This window comes from Marmota monax, unplaced genomic scaffold (genome assembly GCF_021218885.2).
Source record: "Marmota monax isolate L192 unplaced genomic scaffold, Marmota_monax_Labrador192_F-V1.1 WCK01_AAM20220418_F8-fsc00354, whole genome shotgun sequence".
In the NCBI taxonomy this organism is placed as follows: domain Eukaryota; kingdom Metazoa; phylum Chordata; class Mammalia; order Rodentia; family Sciuridae; genus Marmota; species Marmota monax.
The window spans coordinates 256,091-282,678 of NW_026692876.1; the positions used below are offsets into that span (position 1 = coordinate 256,091).

Genomic DNA, 26,588 nt, shown 5'->3' on the forward strand with positions numbered 1-26,588 from the left:
AGAAGAGATTATTATGCTCTGGAAACCAAAACTTGAAGAATTTAATTAATTACTTAAAGACCACAGAGCTTGTAAATGGCACAATTTTATTTCCAGTTCTCTTTTGATATTGAATATTGAAATCTGTCATTAAAAAAAATCAAAGGTGGTGCTGGAAAAGTATGGTCTAAAAAAGTGGACTCGGAACTGGGCTATTTGAATGATGAGGTCTAAATCCAGAAGCCTTTTCTTTTAAGACACACTGTACCTTCTTTTAGTTAAGACTTATCATATATACGGCGTACCACCTATAGTAAAATAGTCATTATTTTCCATGGCTTTAAGAAAGAAAAAATATTGCCAATTAAAGTATGGAATGTTATCAATTGTCAAGTCTCAAGAGAGTTCCCAGATATTGAAACGTGGAAAACAATATAGTAAGCCTTCAAAGCTTACACATTTGTTAAAATATAAAGAAAAAGCGATTTTGGATTCTGTGATATGGTGACTTTATTTTATATATCCATTTTCCATGATCAATGTGCTGTTTTGCACTCTAGTCAACCAGTCAGCATGTATGTATACTGCTTTTTAAATGGTTGTAATTTTATGGCTCTGTGATGTGCATCTGCAGCTGGATTGTAAAGCTCTAAAGTAAATCTGCGTGACGCTCCCACACACAGACATCGATAAACCATGAATAATTTTCCACTTAGAGGCAAATTTGAGCTTCTCGCATAGATTGTATAGTTACATCTGGAGGCGCTAGGGTAAAACATTATATTACAACATACGCAGTTTTTTAAGTCTCTTCCTGGTAGAAACGTTAAAGTGGGGTCGGGTACGTAGCGGGGTGGAGGTGCGGAGGCGGAGAAGGGATATACGTCTCAGGATACAGGAAATACGGTAAGAGGAAAAACCGGGAGGAAGCCAGCTGGTTCCTGAAGGGGATCCGCCGCCATCTCAGGTCTCAGCTTTGCCTGGGCCCATCGGAGAAAACTGTCGCTCGGGTCCTATAACACTTATGGGGGACCAACCTTGTGCCTCCGGGAGATCCACACTCCCACCCGGGAACACGCGGGAAGCCAAGCCTCCCAAAAAGCGCTGCCTTCTCGCTCCGCGGTGGGATTATCCGGAAGGAACTCCCAACGGCGGTAGTACCGATCTTCCCTCCGCTCCTCCTCCCGCATCTGCCGGCCTGAAGTCGCACCCTCTTCCTCCGGAGAAGTAGTGAAATATACATTTCCCACCCGAAACCAGGTCAGAGTCTTTCGTTTTCATCTGGGTCACCCAAGGCTCTCCGAAGCTTAATTACGTATTTCCATGTTCTTTCCGCAATTTCAAAATAGAAGAAAGAACATGCAGGCACTAAAAAGCCCTTTCACAAGATATGTTTGTATGAAGTGATGGATATTTGATGGCATTTAGTAGATATTTTTAATATTTTATTTATTTATTTAAGTTTTAGATGGTCACAACATGTTTATCTTTATTTATTTATTTTTAATGTGGTGCTGAGGATCGAACCCACGGCCTCACGCTTGCAAGGCAAGCGCTCTACCATTGAACTACAACCCCAGTCCTATTTTTAATATTTTAGATGTGATAATTGTAATGTTTTAAAGAAATAGGCTTGAATATTTTGATTTGCTTGAAAGTGGGGTTAAGGTGTGGGGGCAGAGGATGAACAAAATTTTCGTGAGTTGATAAATTAAGCAGGATGATGTCTATGTGGGGATTTATTATACTGTTGTCTCTGCTTATGTATGTTTTTTCAAAATTTTCCGTTTAAAAAGAACCTAGTTCAAAATAACATAACAAGACTGTATTGAAGGCCCAGCACTGTGCTAAAAAGAGGGGATTGTAAGGTGAGCCTTCCGAAGTATGTCTTTCTGTGTGTAAGGTGAGAGAGTTTAATAAGGAAAAAAGTCACAATATGATGTACAAACCCAAGTGCCATAATGTTTGCTTGTTCAAGATATTCAGGAAGTATGGAGGATGGGTCAAGTCAATCTTCCTGGTAGTAATAGTGAGCTATCAAAGAGGAAGGGTGAGCTTTGGGTGGGCCTTAAAGGGTGAGTGACATCTGCCATGTGAAGGGAGATAGAATGCTTTTTAGGCCTAGGGTTTCCAGAACAAAAGCCTCAAAGTATGCTTGTTCTGGGAACAGCTTGGCTGTAATTGTGACTCTAAGAAGGACTAGCAGGTGAAGACAGAGTGCCCTAGGGCCTTGAACATGCTAAGGAAATAAGTATGTTTATTCCATAAACAGTGGAAACCACAGAATATTTTCAAGCAAGTGTTATGATTTGTATTTTAGGAATTTAGTTCTTACTATCAGAAAAGCAGTCTCCTATTTAAATGAGTTTTGTAGAATGCAAAATATAAAACCAATTTTGACCCAAGTCTCAGAGGTCCTTATAATCCAAAGGAGAGAGGCATCATTCCTCATCTATACAGTAAACCTTTGTGGAACATTTGCATTGCATAGGTATTGTGCTGGGAATTTATCTATTTATTTATTTATTTATTATTTATTTTATAGTTGGACACAATACCTTTATTTCACTCATTTATTTTTTTACGTGGTGCTGAGGATCGAACCCAGAGTCCCCACGTGTGAAACAAACGCTGTATCGCTGAGCCACAACCCCAGCCCTGTGCTGGGAATTTTAAGAGGATGGATGACCAAGGCATAATGGCTGGTGCATAGCTGGAGTGAAACAAGATATTTGAGTAAATAAGTCAATGAATAAGGGGATAACTGACAACCATGGAGGCTCTAGACATGAGGTGTGGTTGTAGAGCATAGAAAAGAATGAGCTCTGTTTCACTTTTGACAGCATCTGATGTCATTCCATAGAATTTTACTTCCCTCATTTTCACGTCAGTCCAGAGAGGTAATGAGGTACCATAGAATAGGCTATAGGGAGAGCAGTGCTCAGCTAGAAAACAAAGGAAGATGTGTAGACAAGAAGTGCAGGAGCTATGTAATTTCTCCTTAGTGATTCAAATTGTTGAAAATTATAATAAAAGTTTTTGCTGAAGTTTTTATGGGCCATAAATAAGGGCTTTGTATATTTTAATTTGTTTAATCACAAGAACTCCACTGAGGAGATTTATATAGGTTAAAGGAAGTTTGTAACTTGCCAGAAGTTACATAGCACTAAGTAGCTGAGCTGGGATTTGAACTCAGAATGTTTGGTTAGTCTGTGCCCTAAACTGCTGTGCAGTATATGCCTTCTGATACTCAGCAGAGAAACTGTTTTGTAGGAATATATCATTGAAATGTGGCCACAATGAAACTTAAGGAATGGAGGAGGCTACAGAAAAAAAGAAGTGGACAGTAATTGAAGTGATTTCACCTTAATTTTACTATTTTTCAGTCTTTGAAGGATTGCAGTATGACTCCATTTCCTTGGTGCATTCGTAAAATAGTTCACCCAATGAAGATTATTTACACTGCTACCCTGCTTTTTCTGATGTTCTGCACCTGGCAGTTGTGATTTCCAAGGTAATCTCTTTACTAAAAATTTATTAAGTAAAGGAGGAAAAAGAGTTGATTTTGACTCATTAAAAAGAACTACCCACCTGGGTGTGGCACACACCTGTAATCTCAGTGGTTTGGAAGGCTGAGGCAGGAGGATTGAAAATTCAAAGCAAGCCTCAGCAACTTAGCAAGGCCCTAAGCAACTTAGTGAGACCCTATCTCTAAATAAAATATAAAAAGGGGCTGGGGATGTGGTTCAGTGGTTAGGTGCCCCTGGGTTCAATCCCCAGTACTAAAAAACGAAAACCAGCCAAGTGAAAACCAAAAAGCTGGCTCCAGTGATAAAATTTAAACCATTTTCTACATTATATGAAGCGATATACACCTAATAATAATAATGTAGTCTGTAAGGGTTTTTTTCTTTTAGTTTTACTCCTAATTATAGTTTCTGTTGTTGCTGCAAAATGAATATTTTAACCATATTTTAAAATTTGTTATAAATGGGAACGTGATTGATATTTTCATATATTGATTTTATATGCTGAAGCTTTTCTGAGTTGTATTTGTACTAATTATTTATAGATTTTTAGATTATCTTTTAACTATAATGTGAATAATGGCAGTTTCTTCCTTTCCATTTTTTTTAGCTTGATTTACTATGCTAGCCAGGATCTTTAATACAAGGAAAAATAAAAGCAGTGTAGAGTTTTGTTGCCTTGGTCTTGAGAATTTTATGAAAGTTTCACCCTTTTCAGTAGATTTTCTTTTTTGTGTTAAGAAAGTTTCTATTCCTAGCTTACTAAGAGTTTTAATTTTGAATGGTTATGGAGTTTTTAGCAATGTGCTTTGTCTGTATCTACTTCTGTAATTATGTTTTTTCCTCCATCAATATGATCATGTAATAATGTGATAATTACAATAATTAATTTTCTCATGTATTTCCTGCTTTTGGTTAAAACAATATTCACCATTGAGTATTTTGTTTTCTATTTTAATAATTTTTGCTTTTTATATTTCTCTTCGAGTTTCTTTTTATTTGTTCTTTCTTTAATTTAAAAAGTTTGACCTATAGCTCATTAATTTTTTCTTAATTTCTAAAATAAGAAGTTAGGACTATAAATTTTCGTCTACCACTTTAGAAGAATTTCACGTTACTATATGTAGTATTTTTAATCATTCAATATTTGTTTCTTTCTACGTTCTCTAATGATTTCTTCTTTGACCTATGAGGTATTTTTTAAAAATTTCTAAACATAGGCTCCTTTTTAATAAATTTTATTAATGATTTAAAAAAATCATTAAACTCAATTTTTTCTGCTTTAAAATGTTTTTTAATGTTGATTACAACAACAAAGTATACACTGGCTGCTTATCCAATAGAATTTGTCAATATATAACTTTTATTTTCATTAAGTACATAGAAAAAGCATGGGCATGATATTTACTAATGGCATTATTGCTGATTTTGATGCTTGTGTTTTAAACTTTTTATTTTGATTTAATTCCACACTTTAAAAACTATGAGAGGGCTGAGGATGTAGCTCAATAGTAGAGTGTTTGTGTAACATGTGTGAGGCTCTAAATTCAATCCCTAGCCCAGCAAAAAAATAAATAAAGCCTCTGAGAATATTACAGAGGCTGGGTATGGTTGGCACATACTTAGAATCCCATCAACTGGGAAGGCTAAGGCAGGCCGTTTTCAAGTTTAAAACTGGTCTTATCAGTTTAGTGAGACTTTCAGCAAACTTAGTGAGACCCTGTCTTAAAACAAAAAAATAAGGAGGACTGGGGATGTAGCTCAATGGTAAAGAGCCCCTGGGTTCAAGAGAATATTCCAAAGAACTCCCATAGATACCCTTTTACCCAGGTTCACCAATTAACATTTTGCCACATTTGCTTTATCATTATTTTTTTCACCCTCATTCCCTCTCCCATTTTCATAGTAAGTTGCAGATATCCTTCCCCTTTACCTGTTAGTACTTCATTATGTGTTTTCTCAGAATGATGACTTTCTTATATGTAACCTTGGTACATGTGTCAAAAACAAGAAATTTTACATTGTTCCAGTATTATTATCTATGTCATACTTTAATTTTACAATTATTCAAAAAATGTCTTTTATAACTATTTTCTTTTCTTGGTAGAAGTTGCAATCTAGGATGATAATATCGTATTTAGTTTTTATCTTTCCAATTCTTAATCTGGAATAATCCTTCAATTTTTTTTCTTTCATGATATTGGCAATTTGTAAAATACAGGACAATCATTTGGTAGAATGTTCTTCAATTTAAGTTTGTTACATATTATTATATCTGGCTTCTTATCCCAATATAATTTGTTAATATATAACTGTTATTTTCCTTAAGTACATAGAAAAAGCATGGGTATGGTATTTATTGATGGCATTATTGCTGATTTTGATTCTTATGTTTTAAACTTTTTGATTGAATTTCACAGTTTAAAAACTTCTGAGAGGTCCAAGGATGTAGATCAGTGGTAGATGAATAATATAGACATAATATTTAATATGCACTCTATTTAATATAGTAATATTAATAATATGATAATAATCATTGTTGGAAGGAATACTACAGAAGTAATATTGTGTTGTTCTCAGGCCATCATATTGGTGGCACATGATGCTGGTGTGACCCCTTAGGAGTAATATTAACTTTGATTATTTAAGGTGTTGGGTGTTTTCCAGATTAACCCACTCTAAAGTTGCCATTTTTCTTTTTGTAGTTAGTAATTTTGCTGGGAATACTTTGAGACTGTGTGAATATCCTGTTCCTCATCAAACTATTTTCCACTAGCTTTTGCATCCATTGCTAATTCTTGACTGAATTAGTTATTACCATGATGACTACAAAAATGATAATTTTCAAACTCCATCTTTTTTACTACATTACTAGTTTAAATACTACTTCAAGGAAGAGCTTTTTTCTCCATGTATTTATTCATTTCTTTGAGCACAGATATTTAATTTATTTCTCAAATAGGATGTTGCTATCATTATTTAATGCTCAATTGCCCAAATTAAGTCATTGACTGCCCATTCAAATTGTTTCCTCTGTCCTTTTGACATGTCCTATCATTTCATAGATACTTTAACTTACTTTAACATTTCTTTTCTTCCTTACTTTCAGGCTCATCTTGTATTTTCTACTCCATTGACCATTTCTCTATGGGACTCTGGTACTAAGAGATGGTATTTAGAAACTGAGGCATGGGTATATGGATCTTTTTATCTTAACATTTTGTTATTGTTTCTCATTTTAATTTCGCTGAGTACAAACATTATTTAGTATTTGTTGAAATGTTTGCTTTATGTCCTTGAGAACATGATCAGTTGTTTCATGTGTACCTGAAAATATTTTGTATATTCTAACTGTTATATGTAGGGTTATATAAATATTCATTAAACTTGTTAATTGTGTTGTTTAAATCTATATCTCTACTAATTTTTTGTGCTAAATCTATCAGTTATCAAGAGAGGTAGATTTAAAATCTCCCACTGTGATTGTGAATTTGTCAACTTCTTGTAGTTCTGTCAATTTTTGTTTTGTGGAATTAAGGCTTTGTTGTTATGTATATACAAGTCTAGAATAGACAAATCTTTTATTTTTAAGTGATGCTTTTATCTTGCATTTAAAATCCAGTTTGTTTGCTACTAATATACTTTCACCAGCTTTCCTTTGTTTGGTTGCTTCTTTTTCAGTTTTCTTACTTACTTACTTTTTTGTCTTTCTTGTATTTTTCAGAAAATGTTCTGCCAAAAATGTCAATGCATTGCTTTGTTTCTAAATTTACTAGTAAGATTTATAATTATCATTAAGGTTAAGTTTATGTATCCAAATAATACTTTTCTTCACTAATTTTTTACTTTATAAAATTTCAACCCAATGGAAAAGTGGAAAGATATCATCAATGTAGATTCATCAATTACTTGCTTTTTGCTGTATGGGTTTTCTCTTTCTGAATACACACACACAGTTTTTTGCTGAACCCTTTGGAAGTAACTTGCAGTTATCATGACACTTATTCCTAAATACTTCATCATGTCTCTTATAAAAACATGCATTTCTGTTATTGCACCTGAAGAAATTTAACATTGATACAATGCTACTACTACATTGTCCCGTCAAATTTTCCTAGTAATATTTTTATAGCTTTTCATTTGTTCTGATCTAGTCAAGGATCATACATTTTGTTTAGTTATTGTGATTGTTGAGTCTTTTTAAATCTAGAATAGCATTCTTCAGTGTTTTGCTTTTAATTTTTCATGATATTGGCATTTCTGATGAGTCCAGGCAGTTGTCCTATATATGTCCACTATATGAACTTGTCTGATTGATTTGTTTCCACAACATCAATTTAAACATTTCTTTTTTTTTTTGGTTCTGGGGATTGAACCCAGGGGTGCTTAACCACTAAGCCACATCCCCAGTCCTTTTTAATATTTTATTTAGAGACAGGGTTTCACTGAGTTGCTTAGGGCCTCACTGAGTTTCTGAGGCTGGCTTTGAACTCGTGATCTTCTAATCTACTTATACTATTTTTTTTTCCTGTGGTGCTGGGGATTGAACCCAGGACCTTGTTCAGGCAAGGCAAGCACTCTATTGACTGAGCTATATCTCCAGCCCATAGGTTGATAATTTTTAAGAGGCAAGTATGATCAAGTTCCTTTCCTAGTAATCTTGCTTCTTTGACCTGCTGGCATATCATTTTAATTCCTCCCATATTTTCTTGTTTGTATTCTGTATTAGTTTTCTATTGCTATTATATCAAGTTTATCACAAATTTTGGAGCTCAAAACAGTACATTTATTATCTTATAATAGGTGAGAAGTCTGGTGTAAGTTTAATCAGAATGAAGTCAAGGTGTTGACCAGCTGTGTTCCTTTCTGGAAGCTCTAGGGGAGAATCTGTATCCTGCCTATTCAGTTGTTGGCAGATCCCAGTTCCTTGCAACTATAGATCCGGATGCTGTTTCTTTGCTGGTTGTCAGCTGAGGGCTGTTCCTGTCTTCTAGAGGCCACCTGCATTCCTTGGTTTATGGACCCTTTTCACCATCTTCAAAGCCAACTATAACAGGTTGAGTCCCTCTCACACTTACACTTTCTCCATTTTCTTCTTTCATCATCTGTCTCTGACTCAGGTAGGAAAAGGTCATTTGTACCCATGGAATTAGATCACACCACCTATATAATCTAGAATAATCTCTAAAAAAAATCCTTAACCTAATCACATCAACAAAGTTGCTTTTCCCTCTTAAAACAACATAGTCATGGTTTCTGGGAATTATGGTGTGGACATCTTTGGGTAGCCAGTATTCTGTCTACCATGGATTCCATTATAGCAGCTAGCCATAACCTAACACCCAGTGTTTGAACCATCCATTCTTTCATTCAATCAACAAAAAATATGAAAGAACATCTATTAAATTGAGTATCTCTTAAATTTCAGGCATTGTTATAGGTGCCAGGGTTCCAAAAATAATGTATTTAATTCTCCCAAGAAGTCCATAAATGGTTTGCTTAAGTTCTGCAGATAGAGATTAGCATAACAATAAGAGTGTGTACAGGGCCATACCACGTAGATTAGAAGTATCCAGGATAGCCTCTTGTGTAGATCAGATTCTCAGCTGAGTCTAAGAAAGGGGTCTAAGTATTAAATAAGGATAAGTAATGGTAAAGGGGCAAATAGAACTTTAAGTAGTGAGAATATAATGACCAAATATATAGAGCTCAAGATAGCCTGTTCTTTTGGTGGGGGAGGGTTGGTAGAGGTGATGGTAGTTAAATCTACTAGTCATGTAGTTTCCTGCAATGTATTGACTTCTGGGCTTTGGTTAGGTGAGTTTGAAATCCATAGAGTAGGCTCTCAGGAAGGGCCCAGGCTGAACTCAGGTGAAGGCTGAAACTGAAGTTCACAAATGGAATTTCTTCTTTTTCAGGAAATTCTTAACTCCGTTCTTAAAGCTTACCAACTGATTGAATCAGATCCACCTCGGTTATCTAGGAGAATCTCATTTAAGTCAACTGATATAGATGTTAATCACATCTACAAAATACCTTCACAGCAACACCTAGATCAGTTTGATTGAATAACTGAGAACTCTAGCCAAGCCAGATTGACATGCCAAAACCTGGAATGATTCTCAGGTTTCTGGCATCAGTATCAATTGAAATCACTATCTGAAATACAGAATAGAATAGAAGGAGCAGGTTTTCAATATGGTTGGTAAGATAGCTAGGTCGAAATTCCTGGAAGGCAGGTAAAAGGTCACAAGAAAGGTAAAAGATCAAGAGTTTTGATCATATAAATAGGCTAAGAAGCAGTCAGTATAAAGATGAAAGTTAAAACCAGAAGTGTAAATTAGATACTCTAAAAGAAGATATATGTATATAGAACAAAATTATGAGTTTTGGAGAAAATTCTGGTGACCACCACCATTTAAAAATTATATAGAAGGTGGGCTTGGTGGTGCACGCCTGTAATCCCAGTGGCTCAGGAGGTTGAGGCAAGAGGATCACAAGTTTGAGGCCAGCCTCAGCAACTTAGGGATACCGTGTCTGTAAATAAAAAAACAAAAAATGTGACTGAGTCATAGTGCCCCTTGGTCAGTCCCTGGTACCCCAAAAAAATTATATAGAAAAAGATGAATAGATAAAGGAGAAGTAGGATAATGGGAGAACCTAGGAAAGTTTGCTGCCTGAATTTAAAAAAAATGAATAACAGTGTTGTAAATGGTAGAGAATCAGTATTGAAGAATATTCATTAATTTGTAAGTTAAATTCATTGGTGAATTAAGCATGAATAATTTCAGTGCTGTTGTGAGAACAGAAGCCAAATTGCAGTGGGTTGAAGAATTATTAGGAGGTGCCAAATTGAGGCTAGGTGGTGTAGATCACTCTTCGGAGAATATTTAGAGGAGAAGGAAAAATAAAAATTGGATGAGATTTAAAAAGTGAATTGGGGCTGTGGTTCTGGCTCAGAAGTAGAGCACTTGCCTAGCCTGTGTGAGGCACTGGGTTCGATCCTTGGCATCACATAAAAATGAATAAATAAAGTTATAAAAAAAAAGTCTTGTATCTGTTTAAAATTTTTTTTAAAAAATATGAATTATAACTAAAACAATTAAGAGAATATAAAAATAATGGTAGAAACTTGCTCAGGTTTTTTAGCTGAAAGTAATAAGAGGAAGAGAGTGATGATACAAGAGAAAACTATTCATAACTGAGAAAGAAGAAATAGGCCTGGTTGTTAGAGGGAGATGCAGTTACAAGAGAAGAACTTAATTTCTTCTTTGGATGAGACTAGAGTAATTGTTCTTAATGATTGAAGGTGGTATAATCCTGAGAGGATGGTTTGAAAGTTTGTGAAAGGTGTTCAAGATCATCATAATGATTGGAAGGCTTTCTGGCATATTGTGGGTAGGATCAAGATTGCTAAATGGCCTGCAATATGCAAGAGAGCCTGTACAAAGATTTTTCTACATCCCATAAAACCTTTGAATATCCTGTTTGTAGGTGAAAATCCTATTTATATTAAATTAGGCCTTGAGTTGAATGTCATCTTATCTACAAACATTTTTAGTATACACTGACTTTTCCAGGAGTGCAACTATAATATAAACCAAAATAAGATCTTACTTTGTTTTGTTCAGTATCTTACCAAGAATGTTGATCATTTTGAAAATCTACCCAAAATGCTGCTCTTGGATATTTAAGACATTAATAACAATACATCTACATCAGTCAGCATTTGTAGCTGCCATATTTTACAGACATTGAATTTATATATTGAAATACATTTTATCTCATTATAAATTATATGTCTTTTTCATTTTATAAATATAGATTTTTAAATTATTTTTTGAGTTTTACTTTAGTACAGTAAAATAGGCATTAAAATATTTTAAAAAGGGAGTGAGATAGGATTGAAAAACATTGGCCCAGACAAAAGAATGAATGAAAATTCTGGTAAGTTTTAAGTAGAAATGCAGAGATTTATGAGAATGGCTTATATATCAGGCTTTGTGTTAGAGGTTGTCGTAACTAATTCTCAAACCCACCAAATACATTTCAGTCCTAATCGCAATCAACCCTTTTGTAACATTTAAAATTCTCTTCTCTTTTCTATAACGTCCTTCTCTTCTAAGCTCTCTTTTTACATATTTGGCCATTGTTTCTCAGTTTTCTTTCCTAAATAATTCTTCTCTGCTTGGATCCTTGGATTTGTGGATCCTGAATTTCCCTGTTTTAATACTTACTTCTGCTTGGCAGTATCACCCACTGTCTTGAGTTAAATTAAATGTATATATGCAGATAATCCCCAAATTTGTATCTCTAACACAAGACTTTATACCAAACTTCAGACTCATGTAAATTGCAAACTCTGTACATGCTTCCTCAGCACCTCAATGGAACATGGACAACAAACAGTGAACTCTTCACCATACCAGCAGGACTATACACCTCTTCCTTATTCATGATACTAGGACACATATCATGTTTCTGCTCTTACTGCCACCATTTAATCTGTCATCAGGTTATAATGAATATTCCCTCAAAATTTCTCATGAATTTGTCATTTCTATTCCATTTCCCAAATACTGGATTAGACCCTCACCATTTCTTCCTAAATGTGAATAATAATTTGTTAATCGCTTTCCTGCCTATACTACTGCCTATTGACTCTTGGCACCACCTCTAGAATGAATTCTTTAAAATAAATATCTAACCCTAAAATTTTCCTACTTAAAATACTTTGAAGATTTCCTGTTTTCTTTTTTTTTAATATTTCTTTATTTTTTAGTTATAGTCAGACACAATACTTTATTTTATTTATTTATTTTTATGTGGTGCTGAGGATCGAACCCAGGGCCTCGCATGTGCTAAGCAAGTGCTCTACTGCTGAGCCACAACCCCAGCCTGAAGATTTCCTGTTTTCTATGAAAAAGTCTCAGTATACTTGAAAAAATTTTTCATGGCACAGCTCAAATTCCATCCCAAATGTATGTAAGCTTTTTAATATGAGTGCCTCTGAGGATATATTGAAGTTACTCTTATTTCATGCCCATTTATTTATAGAGATACCAGTGCCTCACATCTTTATCCACAAGTATACCAAATGCACATAATTATTTAGTCCTCCTCATCTATTATACTTTCAGGAAATTATACCTTGATATCATATCCTCTGATTCTAGAATAGCTTCCTCTTTGGTACTTCTGTGCATATTATTTGTACCTGTTTCCACAGAGAAAGTAACAAAATGGTGGATGCAAATTATAATAATACCCTAATTCCAACTTGCTAATTGTGGATGTGAAAGAGAAGTAGAATGCTCATAGAACATTGTAGGTTTGTTTCTTCATTTCTGCTTTTTTTTTTCTTTTTAGTACTGGGGATTGAACTCAGGGGTACTTGACCACTGAGTCACATCCCCAGCCCTATTTTGTATTTTATTTAGAGACAGGTTCTCAGTGAGTTGTTTAGTGCCTCACCGTTGCTAAGGCTGGGTTTGAACTTGTGATCCTCCTGTCTCAGCCTCCCATTGGGATTATAGGTGTAAGCCACCACACCTGGCCATTTTTGAATTTTTACCACAGTGGTTGTACATGGGAATGTGGATATCTTTTTTCATAATTGGAAGTGTGCACATAATAGCAGGATCATGGTTCACAATCTCCCTTTCTTATGGCTAGGTCCTACAGGCACACTCTGGGGGGCATCCCATCAACAAGAGCTTTGTGGGTGGTGTGTTCTTTCTCTGAGAAGGAGGCTGCTTGTGTTGCCCTGCAACTCCAAGTGTTGGTTACCACCCTGTGAAGGATTCCTGCACTAGATCCTTGAAAACAGCCCAAGTGGAGTGAGGATATATATTCTCCTAGTCCTCCTCCTCCTCCTGGCATACACTCTCCTTTTTGCTTTGCCTCTCACTTCCTATTGTTAGCCAGTTCATGGCTCCTATTCTGTTGAAGAAAGCAAGTATCCTTTCTCTGCTTGTTTCTTTTGGGAAAATGCACTATGCTAGCATGATGGGGACACTACAAAAAATTCATCCATGTTACTTGCAAATGTAGAAGGTCCCTGGACATACTACCAGCAAAAGACCTGAAGGCTTTCAAATTCCTGCCAGGTGTGCCCTGTAACCTTTTCTTGTCTTCCAATCCTGTGCACACAACAGTTTGAAATTGTGTGTACCTGCATACTGTCTCTGCCATTTCCTCATGAACTTTGTCATTTCCACATGAACGCTCCCAGACACCCACCCACAGATACACCTGTACGCACATGGGTTTCCCCTCCCACAAACTAAACCATCCCTACTGGCACACACACCTAAAGACACACTGGGGCATGGCCTGCAACACCCCTTCTCCCTGCTTATATATCTAGACACACACTCCCATCACCCATTTGGTGTCTGAGAAAAGGTCAGGCCACCATTCTCTAGTTGAACCCTGGGCTACCATGTGGCAACTCTTGGTCTCTTCTTACAAATGAAAAAAGGAAGTTATCAACTAGGCCTAAAGAATGGGTGGGAAAGGTAAAAAGTTAAACAGCACTCCCCCCCACCTCCAGTAAGGACCGTGAGGAGTCCTCTGCTGAGGCCCTGTTCCTTTGATGTGACCATCTCCAGCTCAGGTCAGCCTGCCCAGTCAGACTGATTCAGTTGTTAGTTTCCTCATCCTAAGGAAGTTCCTCCCTCACAACCTGTGGCTTCAGGTTGCAGTGGCCTTTCCTGCCTGCATTGGCCTAGCCAGCTCAAGTTGCCTTCAGACCTTATCAAGGAATCCAGAGCGGTAGGGAAACCTTGAGCCAGGCAGCACTGTGACCAGAACTTGGCACTGTGGGAGCCGGCCTAGCATTTGAATCCTGGAGTGGAGTCACAGTGAGCCCCAGGATATGTTAATTCTCTTTTCCTTCTTGCAAGCACAGGATTTAAGGAAGACGGAAAGGTGGGTGGGGCCAGGGGTGGGGGAAGCTGCTGGAACAGGCATTCCTGCAGTGTCTCCAGCCTCTGGTTTGTGGTGAGTTGGTTTGGGTTCTGATTTTGGGGAATGGGTGGGAGTGCTTGGTGGCCAGTTTTTTCTTTCTCCTTCCCCGGGGTTTTAGATTACCTTTTTTTTTTTTTTTTTTTTTTTTTGAGATGGAAAGGGCGGGGGAGCATAATATTTGAAATTTGTGGAGCCATACTGCCATCAAGCGGAATGTGTTTCTGGAAAGTGGAGCTACCAGGAACACTAAAGCTGGGTGGACACCAGCAACACGCAGGAGACCAAGAGCTGACCCACCTCCACCGAGGGCGAACTTGCCCTGTGCTCATTCCCAGGAGTAAGGGCGCCCTGGCTCCTCTGCCAGGGAACACACAGGAAGAAAAGGCTGGCAGTGGAAGGCCCACCATGGCTGCTACAGGCAGTGGTCAGGGACAGCTTAGCGTAAACTACGGGGTCCCCAAAACCTCCAGGTTGCTGTGTACCCAGCAAGGAAAGGGGCCTCCTGAAGTCAGTGCAGGGGCATCTGCAACTCCTCAGACGCCAGAGCCCACGGCCTGACTCAAGCTCGCACAGCAGCCAGCAGCTTCTCCTGGACCTGCCCTAAAATGGCGCTGCAGGAAGCTCCGCCCCCTGGGCTGGTTGGTGCAGCGCTGCTGCCTGCAGGGTCCCAGGGCCCCTGGACCTGCTGCTTTTCCTGGCTACAGCCCTGAGGGCAGGCAGGCTTCCCCCTGTTTTGGACCCCTGGTGGGGAGACCCTTGCTTGACCAGAGTATGCTCGCTCCCGTCCTTGCTCTAACATGCCCTATCCACACCATTTAGGTGCCAGGCTGTTGGCACAAGGCAAGTGTCCTTTGTGTCTGGGCTTTTCAGAAACTATTTCCAAGAAATGGTACTGTATTAACACAACTAAGTCTCACCTTTCCACACCCCACCTTACCTTCATCTTTCTACCTTTGTAGCCTGAAAAACACCAAACATGGGACTAAGGTCACTTTCAGCCAGGCTTTCGGCCTGTCACTCTAGGCTATTTTGGGAGTAAATCAGCCTTTCCTCTTTGTTAACTTTGGATTCACCACTAGCTTGGTATGTAGTCTTGGTGGAGTTTGTGTGCATGGCCAAACACCTCTTCCATTGGCCTGATCTGTCCTACCTGCATGCACCAAACCCCTTCCACTGGTTCTGCAGGATGTGGAGGTAAGAGAAAATAGACCTACACATTCCCCTAGGAAGCTGCATGTCCCTCCTGTACAGGAACCAGAGCATCTTGTTTGTGTTGCACTTCCCTTCTGGGTAGGAAACTCATTTTGGTCCAGGGACCCTGAGTCTTAGGCCAAGGCTGTCAGGTGCAAGAAGGGCTGCCAAGAATTAATACACCATGCCAGGGAACCTGATGGGACAAGAAGGTCAGAAGGGACACTCTCCCTGTGCCTCAATTCACCTCCCTCATAGGATCCCAGTCACTCCTTTGTACTCCTGGGGAGGTTGGACTCCTGGGATGGGTGGCACTTCATGGAAGGCTACCGGTATGCTCAGTACAATGCATTCTTCAACTGGCTGGGATAAAAGCATCCCTGGACACAGGCATGGGTAGCCATGCTGGCCTGCTTCAATTCCACACCAGGAGCAGATACTTGATTTGTGCTCAGTGGTTCTAGATCTACTCTGATTTATCTTTGGGGTAAGATGTAGGTGGTGGAAGAGGTAGGGTGGTAGGCTAGATACAAGAAGCCCTGTGTCTTTAGAAGTGGTGGTGTTCTAGAGGCCTGTGAGTTATCCCCATTACACAGACCTCTCCTCTTTGAACCTGGGGCCTGGTGATTATTCACCCTGTAAATTAAATGAAAAGAGAAGGTGGTAGATAATGGAGTAGGGATGGGAGTAGGTGGGTGTGTTTATGCAAGTATGCCTGTATGCCTCTGTGTGTGTGTGTGTGTGGAGAAGTCAGACCACTAGTTCAAAGATTTTCATATAGATAGGCCAGCTCAAGCAGTAGGACATGTATGAAGGGCTGGTTTGAATGACAGGCCCTGATCATCTTGTTCTGAGAGTTCCTTCAACTAACATCAATGCTCAGTTCCTGAAGATCAGTGTGCCTGGTGCATCATTCCCCAGCATGCCAAATATCTGCTCTATTCTAAGAGGTGTAGACCACAGAGGGAAGGCAGTGATCCTAACAAAGTAAGCTAGACATCCCAGAACATTAGAGTGCCCGGAGTATCCTGCAAACACTTCCAAGTGTGTATTCAAATTTTTGTCCATGCTTCTACTCTAAGATGCTGCTGGAACTATAGCAACATTTATATATAGGAAAAGAACCAAAAAGCCAGCAGCAAACACATCTGAAACAGCAGCCACATTTAAACAAGGTTCTGTCAGCTCTCAACTACTGCGGACCTTGTCCTGTTCTATAATAATCAGAAGGCTGCCTCTCATACCTGCTTAGAGAAAAGCTGGGGAGAGAAATGCAGGAACCTAAACACACCAGTGATGGGATACCCCCTCTCAGGGTCACAGGTCTTTGTTTCACATTGAGCTGCACTTACTTCTCACCCTTGGGGACAGCTAACCATGTCTATGTCCTCTCTTTATGCATGCACGTTTAAGCTGAGGAGAGCAGGTCCATGTACCCATGCTCCCATACTCAATCATAGGATATTCACCAATGGACCACTTGACTTGTCTGTTCCTTCTATTGCCTCCCTTACTTGCCACTGACTGCTTGTTTTCTACTTCAGTTTTGGGGAATATGTAGACAACAACATCATGGGACAACAGGTCTCTATCTGGACAAGGTTCATACCCTGGCGAACTCAGGGCTGACTACTCAGCCCTGGCTAGTGGCTTTCTTCACCTGTGAAGCCACTGCAAGCCCCTAAGAGTACCACCTGTCCACTTATGACTCAAGGTATTCCAGGTCATTCCTCTGCCTTATCCTTCACTACTATTCTCCATTCTCCACCTGTTCCTCCCCAGGCTTTCCTTCCTGTCACTTCTGATTTTCCAATTCTTGCTTTGCAGAGGTTGGGTTCTGGCAGGAAGAGGCCATGGGAGAAAGGATCCGGATAGAGAATTGAATTCCTTCTGTGGAAATTATGATGACCCTTGTGGAATGGGGGAGAGAGGGGCCTCCCCATTCTATTTCCCCTTGATTACCCTCCAGGAGGATCTTATACCCCTTGTGTCCAGTTTATCCCCACTTCATGCCCTCTTGTATTCCTGAGTATAACCATGTCCTTGCCCTGTGGAAGATGTAGGTGCAGTGAAGAGGGTCACTCTTTGGTCTATTGGGCAGCTGGAATGTGCTGATGACTTAGCCAGCTAATGGTTCCCACTGTGTCTTTGCAAAGTTCCTACATGCACACTCATGGGACATCTCATGGACAACAGCATTGTAGGTGATGTGTTTTATTGCTAGCCAGGCCCATACCAGTGTTCAGTGGAAAAAGGCTTGTTGGATATGGAGGGATGCACCATGCTAGCACATGTAGGACACTCCACCTTGTCTTGAAATTGAGCAGGGTTGAAGGATACAAGAGGCATCCTCTTGTCTTGCAAAGAAAAATCCGCCCATGTTACATGTGAATGATAAAGGACCCCTGGACACCCTGCCAGCAAAGACCTCAAGGCTTTGCTCTCCTTGCAAGTCTTCTTGTGGAAGCTGGAGAAAGTTGCAAAGTCTGGCCAGGACTCACCACTTCAGGGGGTGCACTGTGGCCTTTGCCTCCAGTCCAATCCTATGCATATAACAGTAAGGAATTCAGTTTGTACCTGCATGGGGTGTCTGCCATTTTCCACATGAACTGCCATTTTCCTACATTCTGCTAGGCAGGCCCATACAGACACAGACACACATGGACAAACTTGCTCACATATGGACTTACCCTCCCATAGTCTCGACTGTCCCCACTGGCACACGTACCCAAAGTTGCCCAGGAGCCCAGAAACCCAGGGCCTGGGTCGCCTAGACACACACACACACACACACTCCCATACACTCCCATGACCCAGCTGGTATCTGAAAAATGGTCAAGCTACCATTTTGTGCACCAAGTCTTGGCAACAATGTAACTCATGGGACAACTCTGGCCTCCTCTTACTACACCTAGGCTCAAGGAGCTGGAGTGAAAGGGAAGTGTACTCAGTAGTCCTGCTTAACCAGCTACCCTCCAACTGTTCCTAATGGCTGTAGAGACAGAGGGGGTTCTCTCTTGAGAGGGCCTCTTCTGCTGGTCCCATAGTGAATTCTAGTGAAAGCCTGGCCAGCCTGTCCAGTCAGACTGGGGTAAATTGCTAGATACTCCTCCCATGGAAGCTCCTGCCTCCCAACCTGTGGCTGCAGGTTGTACTTGGCCTTTCCTGGTTGCATTGGCTGGACCACCTTAAGACAGAGTGGTCAATACCTCAATTTCCAAGTCTTGGTGAAAAAAAACAAAATAGGGTTTTATTAAAAATATGAGCCAGAAAAATAGAAAATAGAGCTGGGGATGTGGCTCAGTGGTTGAGTGCCCCTGAGTTTAATCCCCAGTACCCCAACCACCACCACCACCACCGACATCAAAAAATAAATAAAGGCAATTGGTGGGATCTCTGTGGTGATGTTCTTTATTTTATATCTTGGTTTTATTAATGTCAATTCTTTTTTTTTTCTTTTTGGTACAGGGTACTGTATACAGGGGTGCTTAACCAGGGAGCCACATACCCAGCCCCCCCCCTTTTTTTTTTTTACATTTTATTTGGAGACAGGGTCTCAGTAAGTTGCTTGGGGCCTCCTGTCTCAGCCTCAGCAGCCACTGGGATTACAGATGGGCTCCACTACTTTAATGTCAGTAGCTTAACTGTGATATTGAACTGCAATTTTGTGAGATGTTACCACTGGGGAAAACTAAGAGCCAGTCAGCACTGACCTGCACCTGGTACTGCTGGAAGCCAGCAAGCATTTGAATCCTGGAGTGGAGTCACAGTGAACCCCAGAATGTGTAACTTCCCTTTTCCTTCTTGCAAGCACAGGAGTTAAGGCAAATGGAGAGGTCCCAAGAAAGGGGGGAAAACAGGGCTGCCTGACTGCTGGCTCAGGATTTCTGTAGCTTCTGCATCTCCTTGGTTCTTGGTCAGTTGCTCTAGTAGGTTTGCAGATCCAGGTTGGGGTACAGTGAGTCTTTCTTGTTTTGTCCTTTTCATTCCGAGGTTTTAGACTGCTTTTTTTTTAAGAAGCAAAGGGCGGGGGGAGAGTGGAGGGAAGAGGCAGGTGGCATCAACTTTGAGAAGTGTAGTGCTCTACCGCCATCAAGTGGAATGAGTTTCTGATGAGTGGAGCCGATTGGGCACCAGGGCCCAGTCCAGCCGAGCTCCGTGCAGGAATCAGGGCCGCGATCCACCACCGCCACTTGCCATCAACCCATGGCCACCGCGAACCAAGGTGGACGGTTACGCCCTGGCTGGCACTTGCCCCAGCTCATTCCAAGCACAAGGGACACCCTGACTCCTCCACCAGGGAGCAGGGAGGAAGAAAAGGCTGACAGTGGGCGGCCCTCCATAGCTGCCGCAGACTGCTATCTTCCCGGCGAGGAAAGGGGCCTCCTGGCCTCAGCGTGTGCTGACCTCAGGCAGGAGCACCTGCAACTCTTGACCTAAGACCCCAGACCGCAAGGCCAGAACTCAGCTCAGTCAGTGGCCAGCGGCTTCTCCTGGGCCCGTCCTAAAATGGCGCCACAGGCAGCTCCGCCCCCTGTGCTGGTTGGTGCTGCTCTACTGCTTGCAGGGTCCTAAGGCCCCTGGGTAAGGTCCCGAGGGCAGGCAGGCTTCCCCCTGTGCTTTGGACCCCTGGTGGGGAGATTGTCCTTGGCTGGAGTACACTCACTCCAGTCCCACAACCCCATTGCACACCACCCAGGCCACCTGACTACTGGATCAAGCATCCCTTCTGCCTGGGGTTTTCAGAAACTGTTTCCGCTAGATGGCACTGTGGTTCCACAAATGACAGTTACTCCTTTCCCTGCCCCCATCTAGGCTTCTTCTCATTCCTTTTGTAAAGTCATTTTCATTCAGGCTGCTTGCCTGTTGAATCCACTTTATGGGCAAAGGAGGCTCTCCCCTTCTTCCTCTCTCTGAATTCACCTTTTAGTAAGGGTACCTATGAACACTTGACCATCTACCCCATATGTATCACCCCTGCCCCAACTAACTCTTCTGCTCTCTCCTGCCTGTATGCATCACCTCCCCCCACCACCCCCAGGTTCTGCAGGATGTAGAGGTCAGGGTGAGGGGACACACACATTCCCCAGGAAAGCTGCATGTCCTTCCTGCACAGGAACCTGGTCCTCCCATTCGTGTGCACTTCAGTTGTCCTTGAGTAGTAAACTCCCTTGCGGCCAAGGGGGCTATGGGTCTGGGAACAAAACTTTCAGATCCAAGGACTGCTGAAATGGTCACACCATGTGGCAAAACCTGGTAGGGCAGAGGTTAGGAGGCCTTTCCTTTACTCACTTTCTAGGTTCTAGGATTACTCAGTGATGTAACTCTGGGGTGGGATGCAAGTTGTAAAAAGGGGAAATAGGAGGCTGGATACAGGGAACAGGGTACCTCAAGTGAAAGTGTGGTAGGCAGGAGGCCTGTGAATTACCCCCACAAACAGTCCTCTCCCCTTTGAACCTGAGATGTGAGGACTGCTGATTATTCAACATGTAAATTAAGTGAGAAGTGAAAGTGGCAAGAGGGTGGGAATAGAGTGAGTTATCTTTGTGCAAGTGTGCCTGTGTACCTCTGTGTACTTGTGTGTTTCTGTAGAGAAGTTAGACGACCAGTTCAACGATTTTCGTGTAGACGGGCCAGCTCAAGCATAGGAACTGAATGAAGGGCTGGTTTGAATAACAGACCCTGGTCACCTTGTCCTGAGTTTCTTCAACTAACTTCAATGTTCATCATTCCCCACTGTGCCAAGTATCTGCTCTCTTCCTGGAAGTGTAAGTCACAGTGGGAAAGTAGTGATCTCTCAACAAAGTAAGCTTGACATCCCAAAACATCAGAGTGCCCAGCATATCCTGCAAACACTTCCAAGTGTGTATTCAATTTTTTTTTTTTTTGTAAAGAGAGAGAGAGAGAGAGAGAGAGAGAGAGAGAGAGAGAGAGAGAGAGAATTTTAATATTTATTTTCAGTTTTTCGGTGGACACAACATCTTTGTTTGTATGTGGTGCTGGGGATCGAACCTGGGCCGCACGCATTGCAGGCGAGCGCACTACTGCTTGAGCCACATCCCCAGACCATGTATTCAATTTTTTGTCCATGCTTCTACTGTAGGATGCTGCTGGAACTATAGCAACATTTATATATAGGAAAAGAACCAAAAAGCCCACAGCAAACACGCCTGAGAACAGCAGCCACATTTATACAAGGTTCTGTCAGCTCTCAACTACTGTGGACCTTGTCCTGTTCTGTAGTAATCAGAAGGCTGCCTCTCACACCTGCTTAGAGAAAAGCTGGAGAGAGAGAAATGCACTAACCATGATTACCAGTGATGGGATATCCCCTCTCAGGGTCCCAGGTCTTTGTTTCACATTGAGCTGCACTCACTTCTCACCCTTGGGCACAGTCAAGTTTGTGTATGGCCTCAGTTACACGCATCCCTGTTTAAGTAGAGATGTGCACGTCTGTGCACTCACATGTGATCCACAAGCAAGGCTCGGTGGGCCAGACATTCTGTGTACCTGTTGCATCTGTTGTACCCTCCCTTGCCACTGGCTGCCTTTTCCACTTCAGCCTGGAAAACTTCAATAAGGAAGTACCATCATCATAGTACAACAGGCCCTTGTATGGACAAAGTTCAACTGGGAAGCCACTGGATGCCCCTAGGAGTACCACCTGTCCACTTATGACTCAAGGTATTCCAGGTCATTCTCCTGCCTTCTGCTTCATTACTATTCTCCATTTTTCACCTGTTCCTCCCCAGGCTTTTCCTTTGTGTCACTTCTGATTTTCCAATTGTTGCTTTGTAGAGATTGGGTTCCGGCAGGAAGAGGCCATGGGAGAAAGGATCCGGATAGAGAATTGAATTCCTTCTGTGGAAATTACGATGACCCTTGTGGAATGGGAGAGGGAGGGGCCTCCCCATTCTATCTCCCCTTGATTACCCTCCAGGAGGATCTTGTACCCCTTGTGTCCAGTTTATCCCCACTTCATGCCCTCTTGTTTTCCTGAATATAACCATGTCCTTGCCCTGTGGAAGATGCAGGTGCAGTGAAGAGGGTCACTCTTTGGTCTACTGGGCAGGTGGAATGTGCTGATGACTTAACCAGCTCATGGTTCCCACTGTGTCTTTGCAAAGTTCCTACATGCACACTCATGGGACATCTCATGGACAACAGCATTGTAGGTGATGTGTTTTATTGCTAGCCAGGCCCAGACCAGTGTTCAGTGGAAAAAGGCTTGTTGGATATGGAGGGATGCACCATGCTAGCCCGTGTGGTACACTCCACCTTGTCTTGAAATTGAGCAGGGTTGAAGGATATAAGAGACATCTCTCTTGTCTTACCAAAAAAAAAAAAAAAAAAAAAAAAATATCCGCCCATATGTTACATGTGAATGATAGAGGACCCTGGACACCCTGCCAGCGAAGACCTCAAGGCTTTGCTCTCCTTGCAAGTCTTCTTGTGGAAGCTGGAGAAAGTTGCAAAGTCTGGCCAGGACTCACCACTTCAGGGGGTGCACTGTGGCCTTTGCCTCCAGTCCAATCCTATGCATATAACAGTAAGGAATTCAGTTTGTACCTGCATGGGGTGTCTGCCATTTTCCACATGAACTGCCATTTTCCTACATTCTGCTAGGCAGGCCCATACAGACACAGACACACATGGACAAACTTGCTCACATATGGACTTACCCTCCCATAGACTCGACTGTCCCCACTGGCACACATACCCAAAGTTGCCCAGGAGCCCAGAAACCCAGGGCCTGGGTCGCCTAGACACACACACACACACACACACACACTCACTCCCATACACTCCCATGACCCAGCTGGTATCTGAAAAATGGTCAAGCTACCATTTTGTGCACCAAGTCTTGGCAACAATGTAACTCATGGGACAACTCTGGCCTCCTCTTACTACACCTAGGCTCAAGGAGCTGGAGTGAAAGGGAAGTGTACTCAGTAGTCCTGCTTAACCAGCTACCCTCCAACTGCTCCTAATGGCTGTAGAGACGGAGGGAGTTCTCTCTTGAGAGGGCCTCTTCTGCTGGTCCCATAGTGAATTCTAGTGAAAGCCAGGCCAGCCTGTCCAGTCAGACTGGGGTGAATTGCTAGATACTCCTCCCATGGAAGCTCCTGCCTCCCAACTTGTGGCTGTAGGTTGTACTTGGCCTTTCCTGGTTGCATTGGCTGGACCACCCTAAGACAGAGTGGTCAATACCTCAATTTCCAAGTCTTGGTGAAAAAACAACAACAACAACAACAACAACAAAAACAAACAAAGAAAAAAACAGGGTTTTGTTAAAAATATGAGCCAGAAAAATAGAAAATAGAGCTGGGGATGTGGCTCAGTGGTTGAGTGCCCCTGAGTTTAATCCCCGGTACCACAACCACAACCACCACCACCATCATCAAATAAATAAATAAATAAAGGCAATTGGTGGGATCTCTGTGGTGATGTTCTTTATTTTATATCTTGGTTTTATTAATGTCAATTCTTTTTTTTTTTCTTTTTGGTACAGGGTATTGTATACAGGGGTGCTTAACCAGTGAGCCACATACCCAGCACCCCTCCCCCCTTTTTTTACATTTTATTTGGAGACAGGGTCTCAGTAAGTTGCTTGGGGCCTCCTGTCTCAGCCTCAGCAGCCACTGGGATTACAGATGGGCTCCACTACTTTAATGTCAGTAGCTTAACTGTGATATTGAACTGCAATTTTGTGAGATGTTACCACTGGGGAAAACTAAGAGCCAGTCAGCACTGACCTGCACCTGGTACTGCTGGAAGCCAGCAAGCATTTGAATCCTGGAGTGGAGTCACAGTGAACCCCAGAATGTGTAACTTCCCTTTTCCTTCTTGCAAGCACAGGAGTTAAGGCAAATGGAGAGGTCCCAAGAAAGGGGGGAAAACAGGGCTGCCTGACTGCTGGCTCAGGATTTCTGTAGCTTCTGCATCTCCTTGGTTCTTGGTCAGTTGCTCTAGTAGGTTTGCAGATCCAGGTTGGGGTACAGTGAGTCTTTCTTGTTTTGTCCTTTTCATTCCGAGGTTTTAGACTGCTTTTTTTTTAAGAAGCAAAGGGCGGGGGGAGAGTGGAGGGAAGAGGCAGGTGGCATCAACTTTGAGAAGTGTAGTGCTCTACCGCCATCAAGTGGAATGAGTTTCTGATGAGTGGAGCCGATTGGGCACCAGGGCCCAGTCCAGCCGAGCTCCGTGCAGGAATCAGGGCCGCGATCCACCACCGCCACTTGCCATCAACCCATGGCCACCGCGAACCAAGGTGGACGGTTACGCCCTGGCTGGCACTTGCCCCAGCTCATTCCAAGCACAAGGGACACCCTGACTCCTCCACCAGGGAGCAGGGAGGAAGAAAAGGCTGACAGTGGGCGGCCCTCCATAGCTGCCACAGACTGCTATCTTCCCGGCGAGGAAAGGGGCCTCCTGGCCTCAGCGTGTGCTGACCTCAGGCAGGAGCACCTGCAACTCTTGACCTAAGACCCCAGACCGCAAGGCCAGAACTCAGCTCAGTCAGTGGCCAGTGGCTTCTCCTGGGCCCGTCCTAAAATGGCGCCACAGGCAGCTCCGCCCCCAGTGCTGGTTGGTGCAGCTCTACTGCCTGGAGGGTCCTAGGGCCCCTGGAGGGCTGTTTTGTCTGGTAGGGTCCCCAGGGCAGGCAGGCTTCCCCCTGTTCTTTTGAGCCCTTGCTTGGCCAGAGTATGCTGACTCCAGTCCTTGGTCTCACATCCCCATTGCACACCACCCTGGACACCTGACTACTGGTGCAAGTGTCCCTCTGCCTGGGGTTTTCAGAAACTGTTTCTGCTAGATGGCATTGTGGTTCCACAAATGACAGTCACCCCTTTCCCTGCCCCCTTACATTCATTTCTCTACCTTTGTGGAGTGATAAATACCAAACATAGGGCATGAAAGTCCTCTTGGCCAGTTTTGGAGGCAAATCAGGCTCTCCTTTCTTTTGGATTCACCCATTGGGTCCCTATGGAAATAGACTTCCTGTCTTAGTGTGTTACCCAATACCCCTTTTGCTGTGCTGATGTGTCCTGTGAGCATTCTTCAAATGCCCCTCCATAGGTTCTCTGGGGCTATGGGAGGCAGGCAGAATGGATACACACATTCCTCTGGAAGGTGTATGTCCCTCTGAACAGTAACCTGACCCTTCTTTTTGTGTAAACTTCATTTTGTCTCTGGTCTAACTCTCTTGTGGCCAAGGGGTGACCCACTGGATTCAAAGCTATCAGATACAAGAAAGGCTGCTGAAATAGTTACACCTTATCACAGAACTTGGCAGACAGGGAGATGAGGTGGGACTCCCTCTGCCTCTGGTTACCCTGTCACAGGACCCCACTGTACTCCTCTGTGCTCCAGATGGTTGGGCCCCCTGAAATGGGTTTCACAGGTGGTTCTACATGTAAGGCCATTGGTGTGTTCAGGACAATGCATTGGCTTATTGTTAGAATTATGGTATCTCTGGATACAGACATTAATAGCCAGGCTAGAAGGATTCAGGCACCAGAAGCAGGTACCTATATCACACTCAGTGGTTCTAGGACCCCTCTGTGTTTTATCCTTTCGGGCAGGGTGTAGGATGTGGAGGAGGGGAGGTGAGAGGTTGGATGCGGGAAGCCATGTGCAATTTAGAGATGCTGTGGGGCAGAAGGTCTATGCGTTATTCCCATTACATAGACATCTCCCCTCAGAAACCCAGCTTTGGGGCCTACTGATTATTCTCCCTGGAAATTAAGTGAGAATTGGAGGTATTTTCCCACTTCAGCCTGGGGGACTGCAAAGAGGAGGCAGCAGCATAATTGCACAAGAGGCCTGTGTCTGAACAAGCTTTACATTGTAGCCCCATGGGGGCTAACAATGCAGTTGTGGCTGGTGGTGCTCTTCCCTTATGAGGACAGGGGATGCAAC

At 42.3% G+C, this 26,588-nt stretch overlaps 1 protein-coding gene across 15 annotated transcripts in view; it reads left to right on the forward strand.

The window, feature by feature from the left end:
- Positions 1–844: 844 nt before the first annotated feature.
- Positions 845–26,588, forward strand: part of Nbdy (negative regulator of P-body association) — an 82,413-nt gene continuing 56,669 nt past the window's right edge. For 10 of the 15 annotated variants that reach the window (XR_009227275.1, XR_009227277.1, XR_009227279.1 and 7 more), the window contains exons 1-2: positions 1,219–1,239; positions 3,366–3,493. Coding sequence is in view for 1 of the 15 variants with exons in the window: in XM_058581027.1 (XP_058437010.1) it covers positions 1,004–1,210 (207 nt within the window). In the remaining 14 variants the exon portion in view is untranslated. Of the gene's footprint in view, positions 1,240–3,365; positions 3,494–6,615; positions 6,754–8,379; positions 8,563–26,588 lie in introns of those variants that run through there. The other 5 variants (XR_009227280.1, XR_009227270.1, XR_009227281.1 and 2 more) reach the window with 5 other exon arrangements.